Below are 21,832 nucleotides of genomic sequence, written 5' to 3' on the forward strand. Positions count from 1 at the left end.
CCCTCCTCCGGATGTACAAATATTAAGCATAACGAGGCCAACATTTTGGATAGATGTACTCTAGGTCTCTAACTCTCTAAAAGACTTTAAACAAGGCCAACAATATTTTATTCATCGGTGTGTCCTGGTAAGCCCAAATTCAATTTGATAGCTCGATAATATTTAAGACATGTGAAAAATTATATTTTTATAGACCACGATTTGAGAATTTACATTTTCCCAGGTATCAGCCTGTTAAAACATTTTAAGGCCTGCAGAAATTGACCACCAATTGTGTAACAACCCAAAGTTTGGAAAGTCAAGAAAAGAGAGAAGACCTCAATTTTAAGGGGAGACTCGGCGAGTCCATGGAGGGACTCGGCGAGTCTGAGCGGGACCCGGGTCGAGGTGTAAGTGACCGACTCGGCGAGTCGGCCAAGGAGACTCGACGAGTTGGGTCTGAACGAGGAAAACCCTAAATCCGGGACTTGGAGCCTATTTAAGCGTCTCATTCTCCTTCCTATGGTTCCTTTACTGCCTCTCTACCCCAGAACACCAAACCCTAGCCGCCATATCCGTTTTAGAGTTAGATCTTGCCTTGAAGAGTGCACTAAAGCTTGGTGAAGGAAGAAAGGCTTTGGAGGTGCAAGAAGGGACTGTAGATCCGGGATTGAGAAGACATTTCAGACCAATTGGAGGTAATAAGCTGTTGCTTGGAATCCCTTTGCACCTAGATTTATTCTCATGTGTAAGAGTTTTAGACATTTTGGCATGATAAGTAACCATTTCGAGTTAGAGGTCCAGATCTGAGGTTGCTACCTCAGATCCATGTTTATTTTGGTCTAGAATCCCCTAAAGTATCAGCCCTTGGTATGTTGAAGAAGTATGTTGCCATAAACCCTAGTTTGAATGTGTTTTAAGCCTAGATCTCTTGATCTACACGTAAAGTTTGCCACTTTACGTGGGGGATAGGCCTTAGAAGTATGGATCTATGAGTTGGAAGCCCTGCTTGGCTCGAAAAGCCACTGCATGGATTAAGGACTGAATAGACTCGGCGAGTCCTTCGAGTGGACTCGGCGAGTATCTTGAAGATGAGGAGGAACTCGACGAGTGGGATGAACAGCTCGTCGAGTCGGATGAAGTTAGGCATAAACTCGGCGAGTTGGAAGAACAACTCGACGAGTTGGTTGAAGATTACCTTGGACTCGGCGAGTCTATTAGTGGACTCGGCGAGTCAGGTCGCGAAACCTCAAACCCTTCGAGTTGAGACTCGAATCAGTGAGTCGGGTGGTGACTCAGCGAGTTGGTTAGGGCAGGACTTGGAACTAGTTGGACTCGGCGAGTCATAGAATGACTTGGCGAGTCGAGTCGCGAATAGAAAGACCCTGAGCTTATGAACTCGGCGAGTCATTAGGAGGACTCGGTGAGTAGGGTTGACCTGGAAGGTTGACTTTGACCAGAGTTGACTTAGTTGACTGTCAGACTAAGTGTTATATGTATATTGATAGCTCGGAGAGCTAGAGGAGCAGCGGTTCGGGGGATTGTCGAGTAGCAGCCCGAGGTTTATCAGCAGAGCTCAGCAGTTCAGGTGAGTTTCCTTCCAGTAGGAACAGGGTCTAAGGCCACAATGCTGGCCCGTTTAGATAGCAGTCAGCTTCGGACTTCGGTCCGATGTAGGGGACAGAGGTCCCAGTCAGCTTTGGACTTCGATCCGATGTAGTAGTTAGTATGTTTAATGCCTTCGTGGCTTAGACAGGATTTATGTGTTTATGCTAGTTGATATGTTTATGCTATGTTCAGTCAGCTTCGGACTTCGGTTTGATGTAGGGGACAGAGGTCCCAGTCAGCTTTGGACTTCGGTCCGATGTCAGCTTCGGACTTCGGTCCGATGTAGGGGACAAGGTCCCAGTCAGCTTCGGACTTCGGTCCGATGTCAGCTCCGGACTTCGGTTCGATGTAGGGGACAAGGTCCCAGTCAGCTTCGGACTTCGGTCCGATGTAGGGGGCAAGGCCCCAGTTGATGCAGTGGGCAAGGCCCAGTATGTGCTTTATATATTATTGTGTGGTATGCGGTAGATTGGGGGAGATCACTAAGCTTCGTGCTTACGGTTTTCAGTTTTGGTTTCAGGTACTCGGTTTTCAAAAGAGGAGCTCGGGAAGATTGCAGAGCACACACCATAGTCAGTTAGCCTGGGAATGTTGACTCTGATAATGATACTATGTTTGGAATATAATACTCGAAAGTTATGTTTGACTTATGATACGTTTTTTATAAATCTAGTTTTAGTAATGTTTTAAAAGAAATTTTTTGTCGTGATTTTTGGGTCGTTACTAGTTGGCATCAGAGCCTTGGTTTGAGGGATTTGTGCGCACTTCCGAGTGTGCCTGAACTCAAACTAAGGAAGTGGTATGGAGTGTTCAAAAGAAAAATCGTAGTTACAAAAGAATTTAAAAAAAAAAAAACAATTTTAGAAAAAGTGTAAAGAAAAGAGTTTTAGAAAAAGCAAAAAGAGTTTTGAAAAGAGAAAAGGGTGTGGTGCATGCAATCAGCCGAGCTCAAGTAAGTACTCCCAATTTACCCATACAAGTTATGTTATCAGTATCAGTTTCAGTTTCAGTTTTGGTTCCGGCTTCAGTAGAACAGCATGCTAGAATAGGACTAAGGATCTAGGATGATGCCTTATGTGTCTGCTTTATGTGTTCAGCTTGATAAGGATTTCATGATAGTAATGAGTAGACAGTAGCGGGATAGCCTGTGTAGGTTATGCCTGATAGTATGAGCTTAGCATTGTATGCTAGTGCAGTTTCTTGTTCGAGAATAGTTTTGCCTGAGTATGTTTCCTTTATCCGAATGCTGCTTGCTTTGTGCTTTGTGGGACTTTGAGTGATGGGAGCTAGCCATTAGGTGAATACGTCACATCACATGTGATCAGGGTTGAATAATCTCAGAGTGCTGGATTTGGCCCTACTGCGCAGCTCTCGTTTGAGTCTAACCGTTGTAGGGACGAAACTTTTACTCGAAGGATTATCCGAGCCTCATCGCATGTGATGGTATTCAGGTGGTGGCTAATTGGCATTACAAGGAGGCCTTCAGCAGCTGAGGACTGGTTGGGTAGAGTCAGAAGTCCCCTAGGGCAAGCCTAGGATGAGAGTAGCAGAGATCAGTAGTAGAGAAAAAAGGATTTGGTGGAGTTGAGGTAACTCTTGAGGAAAGTACGGATAAATGTGGAAGGTAGTAGGGGCCCATACTACTAAAAGCAGAGGATCCGCACTCGATTCAAGAGGGGCCAAGACGAAACCAGGGAATGGTGTAGTGAGTGAGAAATCCCTCAGCAGTAGTGTGTAAATTGATCAGGATTTTGTTATATTTTCAGCATGGTGACATTGCGCGAGCTACCAGTTAGCAGTTCAGGGGTCGAGGAGGGATCTGGCTCAGGTTTTGGAGCCGGGCAGCTTGAGGATCAGATGAGGGATTTCATTTCCGCAGAGATCATGCGCAACATCATCGATCAGACTCTAGTGATTTTCGGTTCGGTTAGAGAGGCCATCATGGAGCTTATGGACAACCGACTTAAGGCCTTAAGGGCCGGGGCAATTTCAGGACAGTTTGGGGCTCATCTAGAGCCCGATTCTCATGGATCCCAGGGATCCATCACGGAGGGGAGTCCCATTTTTAGCACTTGTCATCCGGGGTCGGGAGTGAGTGGTCCACCTTACCCCCAAGAGGGTTCCCTGCAGGATTAGATTGCTGCAGAGGTTTCGCGGGCTCTCCAGGAAGAGTTACCGAGCACCATTGGGCGTATCACCGATAGAGTGGTCGACGGGATTGAAAGGCGGACCTCAGCTGTCCAGGCAATGGGTGAAATGGTCACTATGACCCATGAACGGGAGATTGGCTCGGATAGTCAGCTTGGGAAGAGAAAGCGGTCTTCCAGTCTAGTTCGGCAAGATGGGCAGTCGGACACTGTAGTATTTGGTGTCAGGGGCCCGCAGGGTCGAGATGGTTGCACGAGGGAGAAGGGAGCACGGGCTGGCGTGCGCAGCAAGTCTAAGTGCGGCAGATGCGGATGGAGGGGTCACAAACGTCGAGAATGCACAGTAGAAGTAGAGTTATGCCATCGTTGTCATCAGCCTGGCCATGTTAGGGTGAACTACCCCATTCAGCGGTTGGGACAGCCTCATCGTCATAATAGGGTTCGGAAGTCAGAGGGATTTGAGGATCCTTCAGAGCAGGTTGCGGGTATGATTCTTTTCCTTCTATTTTATTATTCATGATATTATTGCCATGTTGTTGCATTGATGTCAATAAGCTTATGTGTTGGGTATTATGTTATCTGCTTGTGTTGGAGGTTTATGCCATCTGCATACCATGGGATTAGAATGGTGAATTGGAGGTCGTCCCCTCTAGATCAGGTTATTTCGGATTCAGTATCTGTAGCATGTATGTGTAAGATGCAGTAGTGCTTTACTACTTGCGGAAGGCTTTAGTCGAGTAATGATCAGTTATATTCTCAGTTGTGATAGTTCAGAGTTTTTAGTGGAGTAGCTAGCGGTCAGTAAGAAAGTGGGTTAGGGAGGTGCACCCTAAACGCGGATTCTCGGGATGTAGTCCCTAAAGCAATTACGGTTAAGGATCGAAGGGTGCTCAGTCAGATAGCAGGAAGGGTGCGGACCTGGTAGGAGTTAGTTGGAGCGCTGGCAAGGGTAAACGTCGGCGGTCAGCATATCGCCCTCTAATGAAGGGAAGGTTGGAAATCCTTTCGACCAGTGAGCAGTAAGGATCTAGTCGAATCCAAGTGGGGGAGAACCCTTCCAAGTATACAAGAATAAGAGCCACGTAGACTCATAATGATTGCGCGGCCTCTGAGGTGATTGTAGCACAGTGATCGATGGATTGAGGAGTTCAGGTTTGGGAGTTCGAGGACCTTCCCAGCAGTTAGTTCATGTAATCGAGATGGGTAGAAGCTGGTTGAGAATCCAGGATTGGAGGACCACCTGTAGAGGCTCAAGTGAGTCGGAATGAGGATCCGGAGATCGGTTAGCAAGAGATGTTTTCGTATTAGTAGCCAGTGGCAGAGTCAACATGCAGGATTGCGTGGATTCAGGAGTTGGGAGTTTGGAAACTTCCCAACGAAAGCTTCTTGTATCTGGATTAGTAGACGGTTGGTTTGGGAACCAAGTCGAAGAGTTCCTCGACGAAGCGCTAAGTATATCAAGGATATAAGATGTCAAGAATGATGCAGTATTCAAAGAATAAGGGCTGTTTTTGGGAAATCAGGATGAGGAATCACTAGTGGGACTAGGGATAGTCAGGATGTCATCGGGATAGTAGTAGTGTTGTAAGTTTGCGGGGGTAGCCGTAGCATTCACTAGCAGTCAGATAGTAGTAGTAGTGTTGTAAGTCTGCGGGGGTAGCCGTAGCATTCACTAGCAGTCAAATAGTAGTAGTAGTGTTGTAAGTCTGCGGGGGTAGCCGTAGCATTCACTAGCAGTCAGATAGTAGTAGTAGTGTTGTAAGTCTGCGGGGGTAGCCGTAGCATTCACTAGCAGTCAGATAGTAGTAGTAGTGTTGTAAGTCTGCGGGGGTAGTCGTAGCATTCACTAGCAGTCAGATAGTAGTAGTAGTGTTGTAAGTCTGCGGGGGTAGCCGTAGCATTCACTAGCAGTCAGATAGTAGTAGTGGTGTTGTAAGTCTGCCGGGGTAGCCGTAGCATTCACTAGCAGCCAGATAGTATTAGAGAGTTGTAAGTCCGCGAGAGTAGTCGCAGCCTTTATCAGATTGGTAGGTAGCATGAGCGCATGTTAGACGCGGGAAAGCAGTAGTACCCACCAGTTCAGGTGCAGCAGTGAGGATATGGGAATCCACGGGTTAGATTTCGGATTTCCCAAATGGTTCAGATATGGCTAAGTCAGCAATTTTGGCTATAGATCGTCACATCAGTTATGAGATCAGAGTAGCAGTGGACCGTTGGGGTTCGGATATGTTAAGGGCTACCGTCAGTCTGGGAGCCATCATGTTGTTAGTCGTGGAATTGATGATGTCAGGATGTGACGTATGGACCCTATCGGTTGGATCGGAAGATGGTTAGAGCCGCAGTGACAGGATAACTAGTGGAAACTAGTCCCAGAGGAAGATTTCGTTCAGAGGTCGTGGAAGCGACTAAGTGAGGAGTCCTTTGACTCCACAATTGGGTTGGAGTTCAGTGTTTCAGGTAGCTCAGTGTTTCAGTCAGATCAGTGTTTCAGGTAGCTCAATGTTTCAGCCAGTTCAGTGTTTCAGGCAGCTCAGTGTTTCAGTCAGTTCAGTGTTTTAGGCAGCTCAGTGTTTCAGTCAGTTCAGTGTTTCAGGCCGTTTAGCGTTTCAGTCGGTTCAGCGTTTCAGGCAGTTTAGAGTTTCAGGCATGTTCAGTATCGCAGGCAGTTCAGTGTTTGGAAGGTTTCAGAGTTTTGGGACAGTATTAGTATTTGTGTTGGAATGCAAGTGCTGACGGTATAGTTGGTTGATTTGGAAATGGCAAGTCTCTCTCATCAGGATCAGTTGAGCCTTCTGCCAAGTGTAAGTGATCTGTAAGGATAGCTAGGCAGGTAGCTTTTCTTTCAGGAGGGAAGGCTCGAGTTAGTAGGAGTTGAGTAATCAGATGGGATATAAGCAAGCTGATTCCAGCAACATCGTTTCAGTATGAGCGGCAGAATGGATAGAACAGTTATAGATAGTCGAAGTATCTTCAGGAGTCGCTGGAAGCGACTAGGAGATTGCGATGGAGTGTAGTGACCGGTGGGAGTCCGGTAACTTAGATATCGGTAGATTAGTTGGACCAGAGTGGTCTCAGTGCATCCAGTAGGCGGATGAGGGGTACAGAATTCTCAGTCGGAGGAAGTAACATTGAGGAAATTAAGGAAAGGAGAAGAATTCAGTATGTACCAACAGTAGTAACCAGCACTGTAAGTGGTTGGAGTGATGGACAAAAGGGTGTTAGCTTTCCAGATAGAGAATTGGAGGCAGTTCGCAGGACAGTTGGTCATAGCAAACTTCGAGGACGAAGTTTAGTTTAAGTGGGGGAGAGTTGTAACACCCCAAAGTTTGGAAAGTCAAGAAAAGAGAGAAGACCTCAATTTTAAGGGTAGACTCGGCGAGTCCATGGAGGGACTCGGCGAGTCCGAGCGGGACCCGGGTCGAGGTGTAAGCGACCGACTCGGCGAGTCGGCCAAGGAGACTCGACGAGTTGGGTCTGAACGAGGAAAACCCTAAATCTGGGACTTGGAGCCTATTTAAGCGTCTCATTCTCCTTCCTATGGTTCCTTTACCGCCTCTCTACCCCAAAACACCAAACCCTAGCCGCCATATCCGTCTTAGAGCTAGATCTTGCCTTGAAGAGTGCACTAAAGCTTGGTGAAGGAAGAAAGGCTTTGGAGGTGCAAGAAGGGATTGTAGATCCGGGATTGAGAAGACATTTCAGACCAATTGGAGGTAATAAGCTGTTGCTTGGAATCCCTTTGCACCTAGATTTATTCTCGTGTGTGTGAGTTTTGGACATTTTGGCATGATAAGTAACCATTTCGAGTTAGAGGTCCAGATCTGAGGTTGCTACCTCAGATCCATGTTTATTTTGGTCTAGAATCCCCTAAAGTATCAGCCCTTGGTATGTTGAAGAAGTATGTTGCCATAAACCCTAGTTTGAATGTGTTTTAAGCCTAGATCTCTTGATCTACACGTAAAGTTTGCCACTTTACGTGGGGGATAGGCCTTAGAAGTATGGATCTATGAGTTGGAAGCCCTGCTTGGCTCGAAAAGCCACTGCATGGATTAAGGACTGAATAGACTCGGCGAGTCCTTCGAGTGGACTCGGCGAGTATCTTGAAGATGAGGAGGAACTCGACGAGTGGGATGAACAGCTCGTCGAGTCGGATGAAGTTAGGCATAAACTCGGCGAGTTGGAAGAACAACTCGACGAGTTGGTCAGGGCAGGACTTGGAACTAGTTGGACTCGGCGAGTCATAGAATGACTCGGCGAGTCGAGTCGCGAATAGAAAGACCCTGAGCTTATGAACTCGGCGAGTCATTAGGAGGACTCGGTGAGTAGGGTTGACCTGGAAGGTTGACTTTGACCAGAGTTGACTTAGTTGACTGTCAGACTAAGTGTTATATGTATATTGATAGCTCGGAGAGCTAGAGGAGCAGCGGTTCAGGGGATTGTCGAGTAGCAGCCCGAGGTTTATCAGCAGAGCTCAACAGTTCAGGTGAGTTTCCTTCCAGTAGGAACAAGGTCTAAGGCCACAATGCTGGCCCGTTTAGATAGCAGTCAGCTTCGGACTTCGGTCCGATGTAGGGGACAGAGGTCCCAGTCAGCTTTGGACTTCGGTCCGATGTAGTAGTTAGTATGTTTAATGCCTTCGTGACTCAGACAAGATTTATGTGTTTATGCTAGTTGATATGTTTATGCTATGTTCAGTCAGCTTCGGACTTCGGTTCGATGTAGGGGACAGAGGTCCCAGTCAGCTTTGGACTTCGGTCCGATGTCAGCTTCGGACTTCGGTCCGATGTAGGGGACAAGGTCCCAGTCAGCTTCGGACTTCGGTCCGATGTCAGCTCCGGACTTCGGTTCGATGTAGGGGACAAGGTCCCAGTCAGCTTCGGACTTCGGACTTCGGTTCGATGTAGGGGACAAGGTCCCAGTCAGCTTCGGACTTCGGTCCGATGTAGGTGGCAAGGCCCCAGTTAGTCCGGACTTCGGTCCGATGCAATGGGCAAGGCCCAGTATGTGCTTTATATGTTATTGTGTGGTATGTGGTAGATTGGGGGAGCTCACTAAGCTTCGTGCTTACGGTTTTCAGTTTTGGTTTCAGGTACTCGGTTTTCAAAAGAGGAGCTCGGGAAGATTGCAGAACACACACCATAGTCAGTTAGCCTGGGAATGTTGACTCTGATAATGATACTATGTTTGGAATTTAATACTCGAAAGTTATGTTTGACTTATGATACGTTTTTTATAAATCTAGTTTTAGTAATGTTTTAAAAGAAATTTTTTGTCGTGATTTTTGGGTCGTTACAAATTGTTACAGGTTCTAATTTCGGGGTTATAAACATAAAATACATAGATTGGGATAAATAACTAACTCATACGGGTAGATTTTCTTGGTTTACAACCATCATTTTTAGAAAGAAATTATATACACTTGGGGAAAAGCTGTGTTAAAATGAGAAAAAAATTGGTTTCTATATACTAGAAAGTAGAAACTGAACGGGGCCTTAAGTTGTAAGATTGTCACAGTCAACTCAACATTTTTTTATTTTGCTGACTTTTTTGTAGAAAATTTTAGAAAAAAAAAGCCATTATTGATTTTACCAAACACGCCCCCGCCCTAGAGTGACATCGAATCATCAATTCATCATCAATCATCCAAAAACCTCAACTTATATTCCCGCCATTTCTACATCTGTGTGTGTGTGTGTGAGAGAGAGAGGGAGAGATCGCCATGGATGTCAAGCAAGCAGGCTTATCACTGGACTCTTTAGTTTCATCCTTCAACACTCGCATTGCAGAGCTCCAAGATCTCGTCGTTGCCCGTAACAGTAAGTCCACTTCAACTACAAAAGGTTCCCCAATGGGAGTCACGGTTTGTGTAAAACCTAAAAATTCCTTCCAATCCACCACAAAAATTGTATGTATGCTTAGTTATGTATTTAGAAACTGGATCTAGCTAAATTCTCGAAAATTTCGTTTTTAAGTTCTTAATCGTCGTTCAATTTCAGCTCTCACGTTGTTTTTACTCTGTTTGGTTAGTGTATCCTGCGAGCAGCATCACGGATTTGACAGCAGTTGACACAACTCTGAAGGCCATGGAACATCAATTACAGCAGATCAAAGATCGCTTGCGTGAAGAAACCCTAGCCATTCCGAAAGCTAAAGTAAGTTTGGCTTGGCTGCAGCCCTAGTTTATGTTGCTTAAAAGGATTTTTGTATGTGATATTAGGGGATTTTCGTTCATTTTCGTTTTAATGCTCATCCAAAAGTAAAACAGTTCTATGCCTCTTGAGTATAGATTTTTGCCTATGCGTTGGTGTTAACCACGGACTTGATGAAACCTATGTTTCTTTGGGGTACTCTGTAGGATTCGAACCAATTAAGTGATTAATCTATGTAATTTGTAAATAAACATGCATAGGTAACATAAGAAGTTTATAAAAGTAATATTTTGAATTCAAGGCTAGAAGTCCAACCTAACTACAACAAAACAAGAATAGCAAGATATATGAAAGAATTTAATACCAAGAACTGATAACATTGAACTCTTAACTAGTTTGATTGAAGCAAATGATACATTGGAGGGGTGATAATAGCTTTGAAAATCTGTTTTTAGAATGTAACCATGAGATAACTCGTTATGCATATTCAAATTCTTGTGATTACTAACAACACTTTCACTGTACTAAATAGCTTTAGTCTTTTAGAAGTATTGGGAACACTAACATTTCTTTCACTGTATAACAGTATAAGTTGACCTACTTAACTACAATCCTTTTAAAACTGACTCATGCTCTTTGTTCTATATGTAGAAGCTGATTAAAGCATCTCTACAACAGCAGCAGAAGTTGCAGAGTATGTCTGTGTATGCTCCATCATATATGCCTGAAAGGGGGAAAGTTATGCATCATGATAATACTACATGGTGACTTAATCTATTTGTCTATCTTGTATAGAATATTGTTCACAGCTCTCTTTGGTATTAATTACTCCAGCACTAAAAGTCCTAATTTTGCTCACATTTTGTTCCAGTTCCACAGTAGAGGAACCTATAAAACAAGATTATTCTTTTGGGATTCAAGAGCCCAAAGAGGAGCCTGCACCATTAATCAAAGTAAGAACCCCTTTCCCTCCTGTATATTTTATTATCTATGACCTTGTCATACCAAAATATAAGACATTTATTGCAGAGTTAATCACATTTTTGGTCCCCGAGTATAACTGCTTTTTACAACTTTGATCCCCAATAGTTTTCTCTTGTAGTTTTGGTCCTTATTTGAGGTTCTATATAACTGATTTTTGCAACATTGGTCCCCAAAAATATAGTCGTTTTACTTGGAACAACAACAAAAAACATATAAGGACCAACATTGCAAAAATCAGCTATACACAGGGACCAAAGTTGTAATTTACTTCTTTATTATAAATTTATAATCTTACTGACATTGACAACATTTTATTCACATTATAGGAGAAAAAGGGTCGTGGGTCCCCACCTTTGTGGTACATTACTGCTAATGAACTAGACTCTTTGTCATCGTAAGTTCAATTTCAATCATCCTGTGTGAAGCTTCATACTGTAACCCTGTGGGCCATATTTTAATTAAAATTCTAAAATGCATTTGCAGGTATATGAGAGGAAGGCTAACACTTGATAAGATCAATGCAGCCATTAATGACATGGCTGTTTATGCTGAGGCAAACTCCCAACTTATAACAGCCCCAAGAAAGAAGGTTTCTGAAACATGTTTCTTTGTACATTTTTGGTCCTAAATTATAACACAAATTTCACAATCACTAATTAAATAATTTTCTTTCTTTTTGAAGCTGACTGAAAGCACCATAGAGAAAGCTCTGGTGAGTGATATTTTTGAACTTAGTGATGTTATTACATTGTTAGAGCATATAAAGTTGATACTTTGACATGTAATGGATTTTAGCTTAATTACGCTTATACCCCTCCTTTTGTATTCTTGCAGGAAGTTAGAGAGATTGGAATGGCGGAAGGAGTGAAGGGAAAGCACTTCTTTTTGGAAACTGATGTTAAAGGACCTTCATTGAAGCTTGATATTACTGGAAAAGCAATATTAACTGTGAGTTTTCGTTATTTATTTATTTTTTCTTTGGTCAATAATACCATTCGCTTTTAATTAATAATGTTTGGCAAACCAAAAAGTAGCTTATAAGCTAGCTTTTTAAAAGGTTACTTAGACTAGCGTTTCAATGAGCTTGTTGAGTTTTTATTTTCCAAATATACGCTTTATAAATTATAAAAAAAACTCATTCTTCAATATACCCTTTTATGTCATTTTACATATTTCAGCCCGGCTTATCAATTAGCAGCTAGCTTTTCAACTATCAAACAAAAAATAAAAATGACTTTTCACACGTTATTTTTTATTAGCCAGCAACTAGCTTTTCAACTATCAACTAGCCCATCAAACATAGTCTAAAACTCAAATTTTATATTTCGAAAATAACTAAACAAATTATTTTATAATAAGTTATTTGGGTGTTGATGAGCTTCTATCATGTTTACTTTTTTCCTTTTTTGTAACAAAAGTTCATTAATTATAAACTTTAAATAATATATAGAATAAAATCATAATTATACATTGTATCTACATAATGTGCAGGTCCTTCGTCACCTTGGTCGCATAAGTGAGAGCAGAATCGGCCATCATCGCGTCTTCATTCTATTAAGACCTCAATGAGCACAGGTCCTTCATCACTTTTTTTAATTTTTTTTTTCTATTTGGGATACAAAAAATATTGATTCTAAATCAATATTAAAACAATTGCTTGATTATTATCCAAACAAATACACACTTGACAGTTGACACTACACCAACATTAAGGAACTAAAACTAAAAAAAATGTCATTCACACTTAAACCCTTCCGGAACCTTCTTTCCACAAGAATTGAGCACCAAACTAAGAGCAATAGGGACATTAACCTTAAGGACACCAAGCACATTAGCCTTAATTGCTGTGCATAAACACAATGCTGCTTCAAGGTCAGCTAGACCTTTAATCAATGTGCAACATTCACTATCTGGTTGAGCTCCAATGACTTCATGAACTAGCCCTAGCCAGTCACCACAAACACCAAATTTTAGGGTGTCTTTAGGGCACTTGCTACTGGTTGGTGGTTTAGGGAGAGATGTTGGAGGGCATGGTGGGTTGGTGGATGAGACACATGTGAAAATAGTTAGATTAAGTAATATGAAAAGAGTAGTTGTTTTAGAAGAATTCATATTTTTTGTTTAAGAAATTATGTTAGGTATAGTATAGTTTATATTAATAGACATTGTTGGTGTGTATGAGATAGGTTAAGATATGAGGAATCTGTTGATGATAGAATTTAGCATCAATGTGTGGCTTGGCTTGGATGAACTGAATCATTGCTCATGAACCATGACCACATGTGACATGTACTAATATCTTCCTTTTTGTTTTTTTGTATCTATTTATTATTTATTTTTTTATATAGCTTAATCTTGAAGTAATGCCCTTTTATAGGTGGTATAACGTTTTTTTTAATGCTGGAATTTGAAAATGGTGTCTGAACGTAAAGTAGGCTGAGTTTGAAGCAAAACTGTTTAGATAGTTTGAAAAATGAGATGAATGAAATGTCTCGATGCTTATGTTTGTATGTGTTATTGTTACAAAATGTCAAATATATCAAGATGTGTTTAATTTAATTAAATTACAGATATAATCTAAAAATAAATGAAAAAACCTGTTAAAAAGTAAATTAGGAGACTTTTATTCCTATGCTACCAAACATTCTTAATCTGAAAAATTAAGAGTTTGCCTTTTAATTTGTCAATTAAAAGGCTACCAAACAGTCCCTGAATCATACAAAAAAAAAAGTTTATCATGCAATGATGCATATCCTTATAGAGAAGTTAATAATAACTAGTAGGTGATCACGGCCTTCCTCCAAGATGTTTTTTTTTTTTTTTAGAAACACAAAAATCGGTACATTTAAAACAACAAAAAATTTAGAGGTCATATTTGATAAATGCAAGGGACCAAAGTAGCAAAATCTTGAAACATTTGTGACTAATATTTAATATATATAAGATACAAAGAATCAAAAGTGACAAACATATAATACAAGGGACCAAAAGTGGCAAATTCATGAAACTTTTATAGCTAAATTTTGGATATATATAAAATGTATGGACCAAAAGTGGCGAACATAAAATACAAGGGACAAAAAGTGGAATACATAGAACAAAAGGGACCAAAAGTGGTAACTTCTTGAAACTGTTGTGGCTAAACTATGAATCATAAAAATAAGGGACCAAAAGTGACAACTTTTTGAAACTGTTGTGGCTAAACTATGAAGCATAAAAATTCACTATTCCTAAACGTGTTATCCTTTAAAGTAGTATACTAATATGGCCAAAGTCATATCATGCAATGATGCATATCGTAGTTCATAGTAGGGATGAGAATTTGGTCCGAAAACCCGAACCGAACCGAATCAGACCCGAATAAGCAATTCGATTCGGTTTTCGGATATCTATATAAGGCTTATTCGGTTTTCGGGTTATTCGGTCCGGGTTACTCGAATAAGGGCTTATTAAAGGACCGAACCGAATAAGAAAAGTTACATTTTTTTCCACTTGCACGATTGCTTATTCGGTCTAATCGTTACCCAAAACACCCAAGTAATGTTTAATGTTTAACTTATATACTTATAGATAGATTTTTGGGTGTTTTAGATATTAGTGTTTAGTAGGTTGCTTAATAACTATATCTTAAGAATGTGGTGGTTGGATTTTACATTTTATATATCAAGAATAGTTGATCCGTGTTATTTGTGTTTATCATAAGCTAAAAAAATCATACAAAATACATTATTTATAATAACATTGTAAATGTTATTTGGGTTATTCGGCTCCTTAATCATCTTGTACATGTTATATGGGTTATTCGGGCCGGAACCGAACCGAATCGAATAATACCCGAACCGAACCGAACCCGTATTGCTTATTTGGTTCGGTTTTCGGTTCATATAATTACCCTTATTCGGTTTTCGGTTTATTTGGGTTTGGGTCGGTTCGGTTCGGTTCCGACCCGAATAACATCCCTAGTTCATAATTGGTTGTCAAGACTCAGGAGACTACGGTGGGTGCGCCTTGGATATTGGGCTTACATTATGGGCCCTTTTCTAACCACTTGTGGTTGTTTTTGTTTGCAAGACTATTTTGCTTTTAGGCTGTTTTTTCTTTTTTTAATTATTTTTATTTTATTTATGTGTCCGGTTGGTGTATCAGCACAAACACTACGGTTAGTGCCTACCAGGGTGACACCACATTGGTTGGTGTGTTGGCTGTGGTGAGTACTACATTCTAACCTTTTAAAACCTCTTTTACATTTATAAATACTAACATTCTAACCTTCAATTTCACACAACCTTTTTATCATCATTCCATCTTTCAATCCTCTTTTTTATTTTTTTATTTTTTTATTTTTTTATTTTTTTATTTTTTTATTTTTATCATCATTCCAACCTTCAATCTTTTTTTATTTTAAAATAAAAATAGATTCAAACAAATCTTCTAACAATCTCACAATCTCACTCCAAGATATGGCCGAAAAAAATCATGTGCCACAAGTTCAAGCACACATATTAGATATATTTTTTGCTTTTGATCTGTCAACACCACTTTACGTACCACAATTAGACACCCTTATTTCTCCATCCATTCGATTTAAAAATATGCAATAGTTTTATCCAAAGCCAATTGTTACCCCAAACCTATTCAACAACTTCTTGTCTCTCCCAAATATGGTTTAGAAACACACCCTCGTCATAGCTAAAAGTCGAGTTCATTTCGGAAACGCAACTCTAAGCCCAAAGACATCCTTGAAACCCGGACCCAACTTGTTGCTGAACCATCCCAAGTCAAAGGAAAAGGAAAAGCAACTTGCTCAAATGTGGACATCTGAAGAAAAAATTTGTGTTGGACCGTTTGTAGGTAGACACATGGAAGGACTGGACAGAAATGTGCAAGTGAATGACCATTTTTTGAGACGCGTTATGAAATGTGTTCACAAGGAAATGGATCACAACTAGTACCATACAAAATACAAATTGACGACAATGTGTTTGAACTATGAATAAGGTCGTTACAAAGTTCAACAGGTTGTACAACCTAAAAATGCAACACAAAATAGACAAAATGATGAAATTGTTTTTGAGTCGACTTTAGAAATACATCGGTTTGAAAATTACAGGGAAGTCGTTCAAATATGTTGGAGTTTTGAAAATTGTATTGTGTAGCTCGAAATGGCTAGAGGTAGAGAAAGAAATTAAAAACCCTTGTTTCAAAAAGACAAAATTGCAAAAATGGTCCCTATGGCTTGCAAAATTTTGGTTTTGGTCCAAAAAGTGTTGGTGGTGCACCAATGGTCAAAAATTGAATCTTTTATTAATTTTGGTTCCTCAAACTAACATTTGTTAGAAACCACCGTTATCTAGCAAAAAAAAAGACAAAACTGCAAATTTGGTCCTTGTGGTTTGCAAAAAATTTTAGATGAGGTCCAAAAAGTTTCTAGCTTGCACAGAAGGTCCAAAATCAAGGTTTTTCTGAGTTTTTAGTCCAAAAAAACTTGAAAAGACGATTATACTTTTTTAATTTTTTATATTTTTTTACAATTATTCTAATACCATTTTAACTTAAAAATAAAAAGAAAAGAAATGTATTATCCTCCACCCACCCATACGTTCTCTCTCTCTCTCTCTCTCTCTCTCTATATATATATATATATATATATATATATATATATATATATATATATATATATATATATATATATATATATATATATATATATTCGTCTTCTCCAACACACCAATCTACAACTTGGAAATAACATTTCATCATCAAAAATGCAAAACTCCACCCACATAATTCTTGGTATGTTCACATAATTCATCTTTAGATCATTTGTAAAATCACTTAGAACTTTGATGAATCAAATTTCTTTCGAGAATAAATGTATTCAACTGAGTACACTACAAGAACTTTTGAAATCAACAAGAGAGTGATGTAGAAGGGGAAACAAACTATGTCTGAGATCGTCGTTTCTGAGAAATTGTGGCAAGATTGCTTCACGAAGGGGTTCAACTAATCATCTTCTCTGAGCGTTTGAAGATATGGGTTTTCAAATTTTTCTCGAATTGTTGTGATTATGTTCAGTCTAAACCATATTTCATTTGGGGGTTCCATAATTTCACTACAATAAGACGGTTTGCATAGAAGGTCCAAAATCAAGGTTTTTCTGAGTTTTTAGTCCAAAAAACTTGAAAAGACGATTATACTTTTTTAATTTTTTTATTTTTTTTACAATTATTCTAATACCATTTTAACTTAAAAATAAAAAGAAAAGAAATGTATTATCCCCCACCCACCCATACGTTCTCTCTCTCTCTCTCTCTCTCTCTATATATATATATATATATATATATATATATATATATATATATATATATATATATATATATATATATATATATATATATATATATATTCGTCTTCTCCAACACACCAATCTACAACTTGGAAATAGCATTTCATCATCAAAAATGCAAAACTCCACCCACATAATTCTTGGTATGTTCACATAATTCATCTTTAGATCATTTGTAAAATCACTTAGAACTTTGATGAATCAAATTTCTTTCAAGAATAAATGTATTCAACTGAGTACACTACAAGAACTTTTGAAATCAACAAGAGAGTGATGTAGAAGGGGAAACAAACTATGACTGAGATCGTCGTTTCTGAGAAATTGTGGCAAGATTGCTTCACGAAGGGGTTCAACTAATCATCTTCTCTGAGCGTTTGAAGATATGGGTTTTCAAAATTTTCTCGATTTGTTGTGATTATGTTCAGTCTAAACCATATTTCATTTGGGGGTTCCATAATTTCACTACAATAAGACGGTTTGCATAGAAATTGCGGTTTGGATTGACTCAAGTGTATTGAGATTTTGAAGGATGCATCATTGAAAAGATGGTTTAATAGTGATTCCACTATTGCTCCATGTTTTCATCCTTCTGTTTGCGATCCCACCACTGCTACATGTCGGAGCTTCCACCACAGATACATGTCTAGAGCTATCGCCGGAGTTGGAGAACTCGTCAGTGGGTCTTGAATCCAGAGATGAAACCCTAGTAATAGTCGAAGAAGCACAACTCAGTGGCACGAAGAACAGAGAAGGGGAATTCATCGATGGGTCTTTAATCGTCAGAGTTGGAGAAATCATATATAAGGTTTAGCAAAACTGGGTTTTTTTCACTACGTGTGTGTGTTTAATTTTCTTTGTGTGTGTGTAGAGTTTTGTGAGTGTGTGTTCTTGAGGAGATGATTTTTGAAGGTACAGGGAGAATGCAAAGTTCTCTGATGAAAATACACTGTGTGTGTGTGTGAGAGAGAGAGAGAGAGTTTTACCCATTTTCTTATTATTATTATTATTATTGAAATGTTAATAAAATGTAAAAAAAATGTAAAAGTAAATAAATAAGGGTATAACTGTCTTTTCAAGTTTTTTTGGACTAAAAATCTAGAAAAACCTCGATTTTGGACCTTCTATGCAAGTTGAAAACTTTTTAGACCCCATCCAAAGATTTTTGCAAACTATAAGGACCAAATTTGCAGTTTTGTCCAAAAAAAAGGTATTTTCATCTTTCCACTTGCCCTTTTGTTTTTTAAAATATTAAATTGCAAGGACCTTTTTTGTAAAAATCCTCAAATCATTTGAGAGCCTAATAAGATCTCCCCACCTCCATTCTCCGGCTACACATGAACACTTTGTCTTTGTGCGATGCTCGTCACACCACCTCTATATGTGTAAATTCCTTCTCTCCACCTCCATCACCGCCATCCATAACCATCTCCCCGCTAAAACAATGGAAAAACAAAAAGAGAAGGGCATTTCAGGCCATCGCACCATTTTCTCTCATGTCTTTGCCTAAACAAGAAGCAAGCATCATAATCCCCTCCGGTTAAGAAACTCCGATTCAAAATCTACACCCCTAAAAGCAACCAAAATCAACAAAAAAAACCAAATTAAACTTTAAGAGTAGTAAATAAACATGAGTACTGTACCTACAACTCTAAAAAATCAATGGAACAAGAAAGAATTACATTGAGGGTTTAACATTTTGATTTCCAAAAATTAAATTAAGTTAATGTAATAAAAGGGTAGGAAAAATTACATTGACGGTGGCGATGGTGGTGAGAAGTACCTGATGGTTGGTTATGGTGGCATCAATGGTTATAACGGCAGAGGGAGGTAGTGTGGGAGAACAATTTTCACCTAAAGGGAGGAAGCATTAGTGCTAGTAAGATAAAATATATATATTAATATTCTTATTACACCAACATAATATAGGGAATGTACTTCGCAATAACAACATATTTGATTTTTTATTAATAGTAGCAACATACTTTATTTATATCTATAATAACAACATATTTTGTTTATTATGATTATAACAATATACCCGTTCTTGCGTCCGTTCGTAGTCAGCAAATGTTGCGAAACTCCCTCCATATGAAGACGAAGATGATCTTCGTGTAACGATAAAACACTATTTGCTAGGAATTTATGAGGAAAAACCTCCAACAAAAATTTTCCTTAGAGGTATAGGAACCTTGAAGGATTTTTAAGGAACTACCGTTTAATCGCATTTTTTTTTTAAATTTTATTTTGCTAGGAATTCTTTTAGAAATACGTTCCGACGAATTCCCGATAAAAACTAATTTTCATATTTAGGGGATCACTCGGAAATGCATAAGAACTTCTTAGGAAACAAATTCCTAGAAAATTTATGTATACATAGGTGCCTTTTTTTCGTAGTGCAAAAGAGCCATTATAAATTTCAAATTAAAAACTAAATAACTAACAGGTACAGTATTTACACATTTCAGTAATTATTAAAAAACAAATCATTTATTAAAAAATTGCGATTTCCACGATAGAAAATAGCATTAGCTGCACTTGCTATCCTTAGCCACACATTGCACACTCCTTTGGGGTTCACAATAACACCAACATTATCTATTCAAGAAAAAAACAAAAAGATTTAGCAACTGTGAGCAACACAAGTATCAACCAAAAAAAAAAATAAAAAAAAAAGCCTATACTACTATACTAGTCTATGAATTAATTCATTATTTGTCACATAATATTTTACATAACATATTGATCTCAGTCTTCACGTCATTACGTTAAAATAACAATTCAAAATTGTTTCTTTATCTTCTAATTGCAAAAGTTAAAGGATCATCTGTTTTTTTATTCGTCCTATGTTAAAAATATACATATTTGTATGGGTTCGATTCAATTATCTATTAAGTTTTGACACACAATTAAAAGCTTATATAGTTTGTTTTTATGTAAATTCTTATTTCAACTATTAATTAAATATGAATTTATTATTGTGATTTAAAAAAAAGTTATTATTGGAAACAATGTGGAGAAAAGGTAGTTAATGAACATGCGAGGTCATTAATTCGTTTAGAAAAACAATTTATGATATTTCCTTTAGATTACAGTTTGTTGTAATCATAACTTAAAATCCCCTTTTATTTGCTCAACCAAAGTACAAAGATGGAGCTTGGAAGCAAGTTGGGAATAAATGTTGGATATTATTTTGTAGGACCCATATATTTATTTGTATAGAATTATATGATGATGATAAATATAAAAGATGGAACTTCAAAGTAAATATTCTTTATTTATATGAAATCCTTATTAATAAAAGAATTTGTACCTCATGGATAAAAAAATTCCCCAAGCAAATATGGCAACAATCCCACCTCATTCATTAACTCTTTCTTTTCTAAAATAAATTTCAAACCAAATATGGCAAAAATCAAAACATATCGCCAAAATCTCAAAATTATCGGTCAAAGTCAATGAAATTGGAATTACATAAAATCATAAATGATCTTTATGGTATGGGTTAATTTGCATGTTTTATTCATATTTTTTTTTAATAAAAACTTGGATGGTCCCTATTTTATTATTTTGTACGTCTTTATATCTATTAAACATAAAATGACTACCTACTACGATAGGATCCTAATAGTTGATGAGTTGAATTTCAACAAAATATTCATAGTTTAAATCCTGACACCATTCGTCTAATTTTCTCGTATGTTCTAATCTCATATATATCAAACTTTAATATCTGCTACTAGAAAAAAAAAAAAACTCAAATCACTCAAAAGTTACAATCAATATTATTAGAATATCATCATTTATTCAACAGGACATGCAGCTTTAAATCTTTTGTTAATTTTTTTTTTTTTTAATTTTGATAAATAATCCATCCAAGTCTTAAAGATATCGACTTCGCACAACCCATTTTTATTCGTTGTGCTTCAAATTATATAGAAAATAATTTAAAACACTATAATCTGTATTTATCAAGTGTACAATAATTGTTAGAAAAAGAAAGTGCCTACGTTCGTGGTACGACGTCGTTATCTTGCTTTGACAAACCTGTCTCAAAAAGACAAACATGAGGAGGGTGGGGGTTTGGATATAAAAACGCCAAGGTAAAAAACAAATATCGTACCTGACACGTGGCAGAACCCCAGTACATCATACATTCTTGTCTTATACCAGGTGAGTCAAATTTTATGTTATCCCAAGAATACCCTTTGGTCCCAATTGCAGCAATAAGTAAGAAACAAAAAATATATTTTTGAAAAACAAAATACAACTTTTTGATTTCTATGTATTAAAATTTTATAATAAAAAAATGTTCAATAATGATGTTTAACTTAGCTAGTGTCCATGCAAATCAAACTTTATATCGTTTTCCAAAACAGTATAAAAAGTGTTATGATACCATATTCTAAAACAAGTTTTATATAAAGAACAATAATGAATTAATCAACCCATTATGAAAGAAAAAGAAAAAAAACCCACATTCTTTACCACGTTGCACTTCTGATTTTAGATACAATAAAGTTATATTTTAAGTAAAAGAAATTTAATCACTATAATTATAACTAAAAACAAAATTCATCAACTATATGAAAAAAATACATTGTTACTTTATTTATTTTATA

General features: G+C 38.1%; 2 protein-coding genes across 2 annotated transcripts; one reads left to right on the forward strand and one right to left on the reverse strand.

Annotated features, from left to right (window-relative positions):
* Window positions 1-9,348: 9,348 nt before the first annotated feature.
* On the forward strand, window positions 9,349-12,617 carry LOC111891822 (spindle and kinetochore-associated protein 1 homolog). The gene is made up of 9 exons (XM_023887886.3): window positions 9,349-9,550; window positions 9,762-9,886; window positions 10,535-10,647; window positions 10,755-10,836; window positions 11,194-11,261; window positions 11,351-11,456; window positions 11,550-11,579; window positions 11,702-11,815; window positions 12,359-12,617. Exons 1-9 carry the CDS (start codon window positions 9,454-9,456, stop codon window positions 12,434-12,436), a joined length of 813 nt encoding a protein of 270 aa, XP_023743654.1. The 5' UTR covers window positions 9,349-9,453; the 3' UTR covers window positions 12,437-12,617.
* On the reverse strand, window positions 12,510-13,013 carry LOC111891823 (putative lipid-binding protein At4g00165). Its single transcript, XM_023887887.3, has one exon. The coding sequence runs from the start codon at window positions 12,977-12,979 to the stop codon at window positions 12,602-12,604; it is 378 nt and encodes a 125-aa protein (XP_023743655.1). The 5' UTR covers window positions 12,980-13,013; the 3' UTR covers window positions 12,510-12,601.
* Window positions 13,014-21,832: the final 8,819 nt, after the last annotated feature.

Source organism: Lactuca sativa, chromosome 4, assembly GCF_002870075.4.
Source record: "Lactuca sativa cultivar Salinas chromosome 4, Lsat_Salinas_v11, whole genome shotgun sequence".
In the NCBI taxonomy this organism is placed as follows: Eukaryota; Viridiplantae; Streptophyta; class Magnoliopsida; order Asterales; family Asteraceae; genus Lactuca; species Lactuca sativa.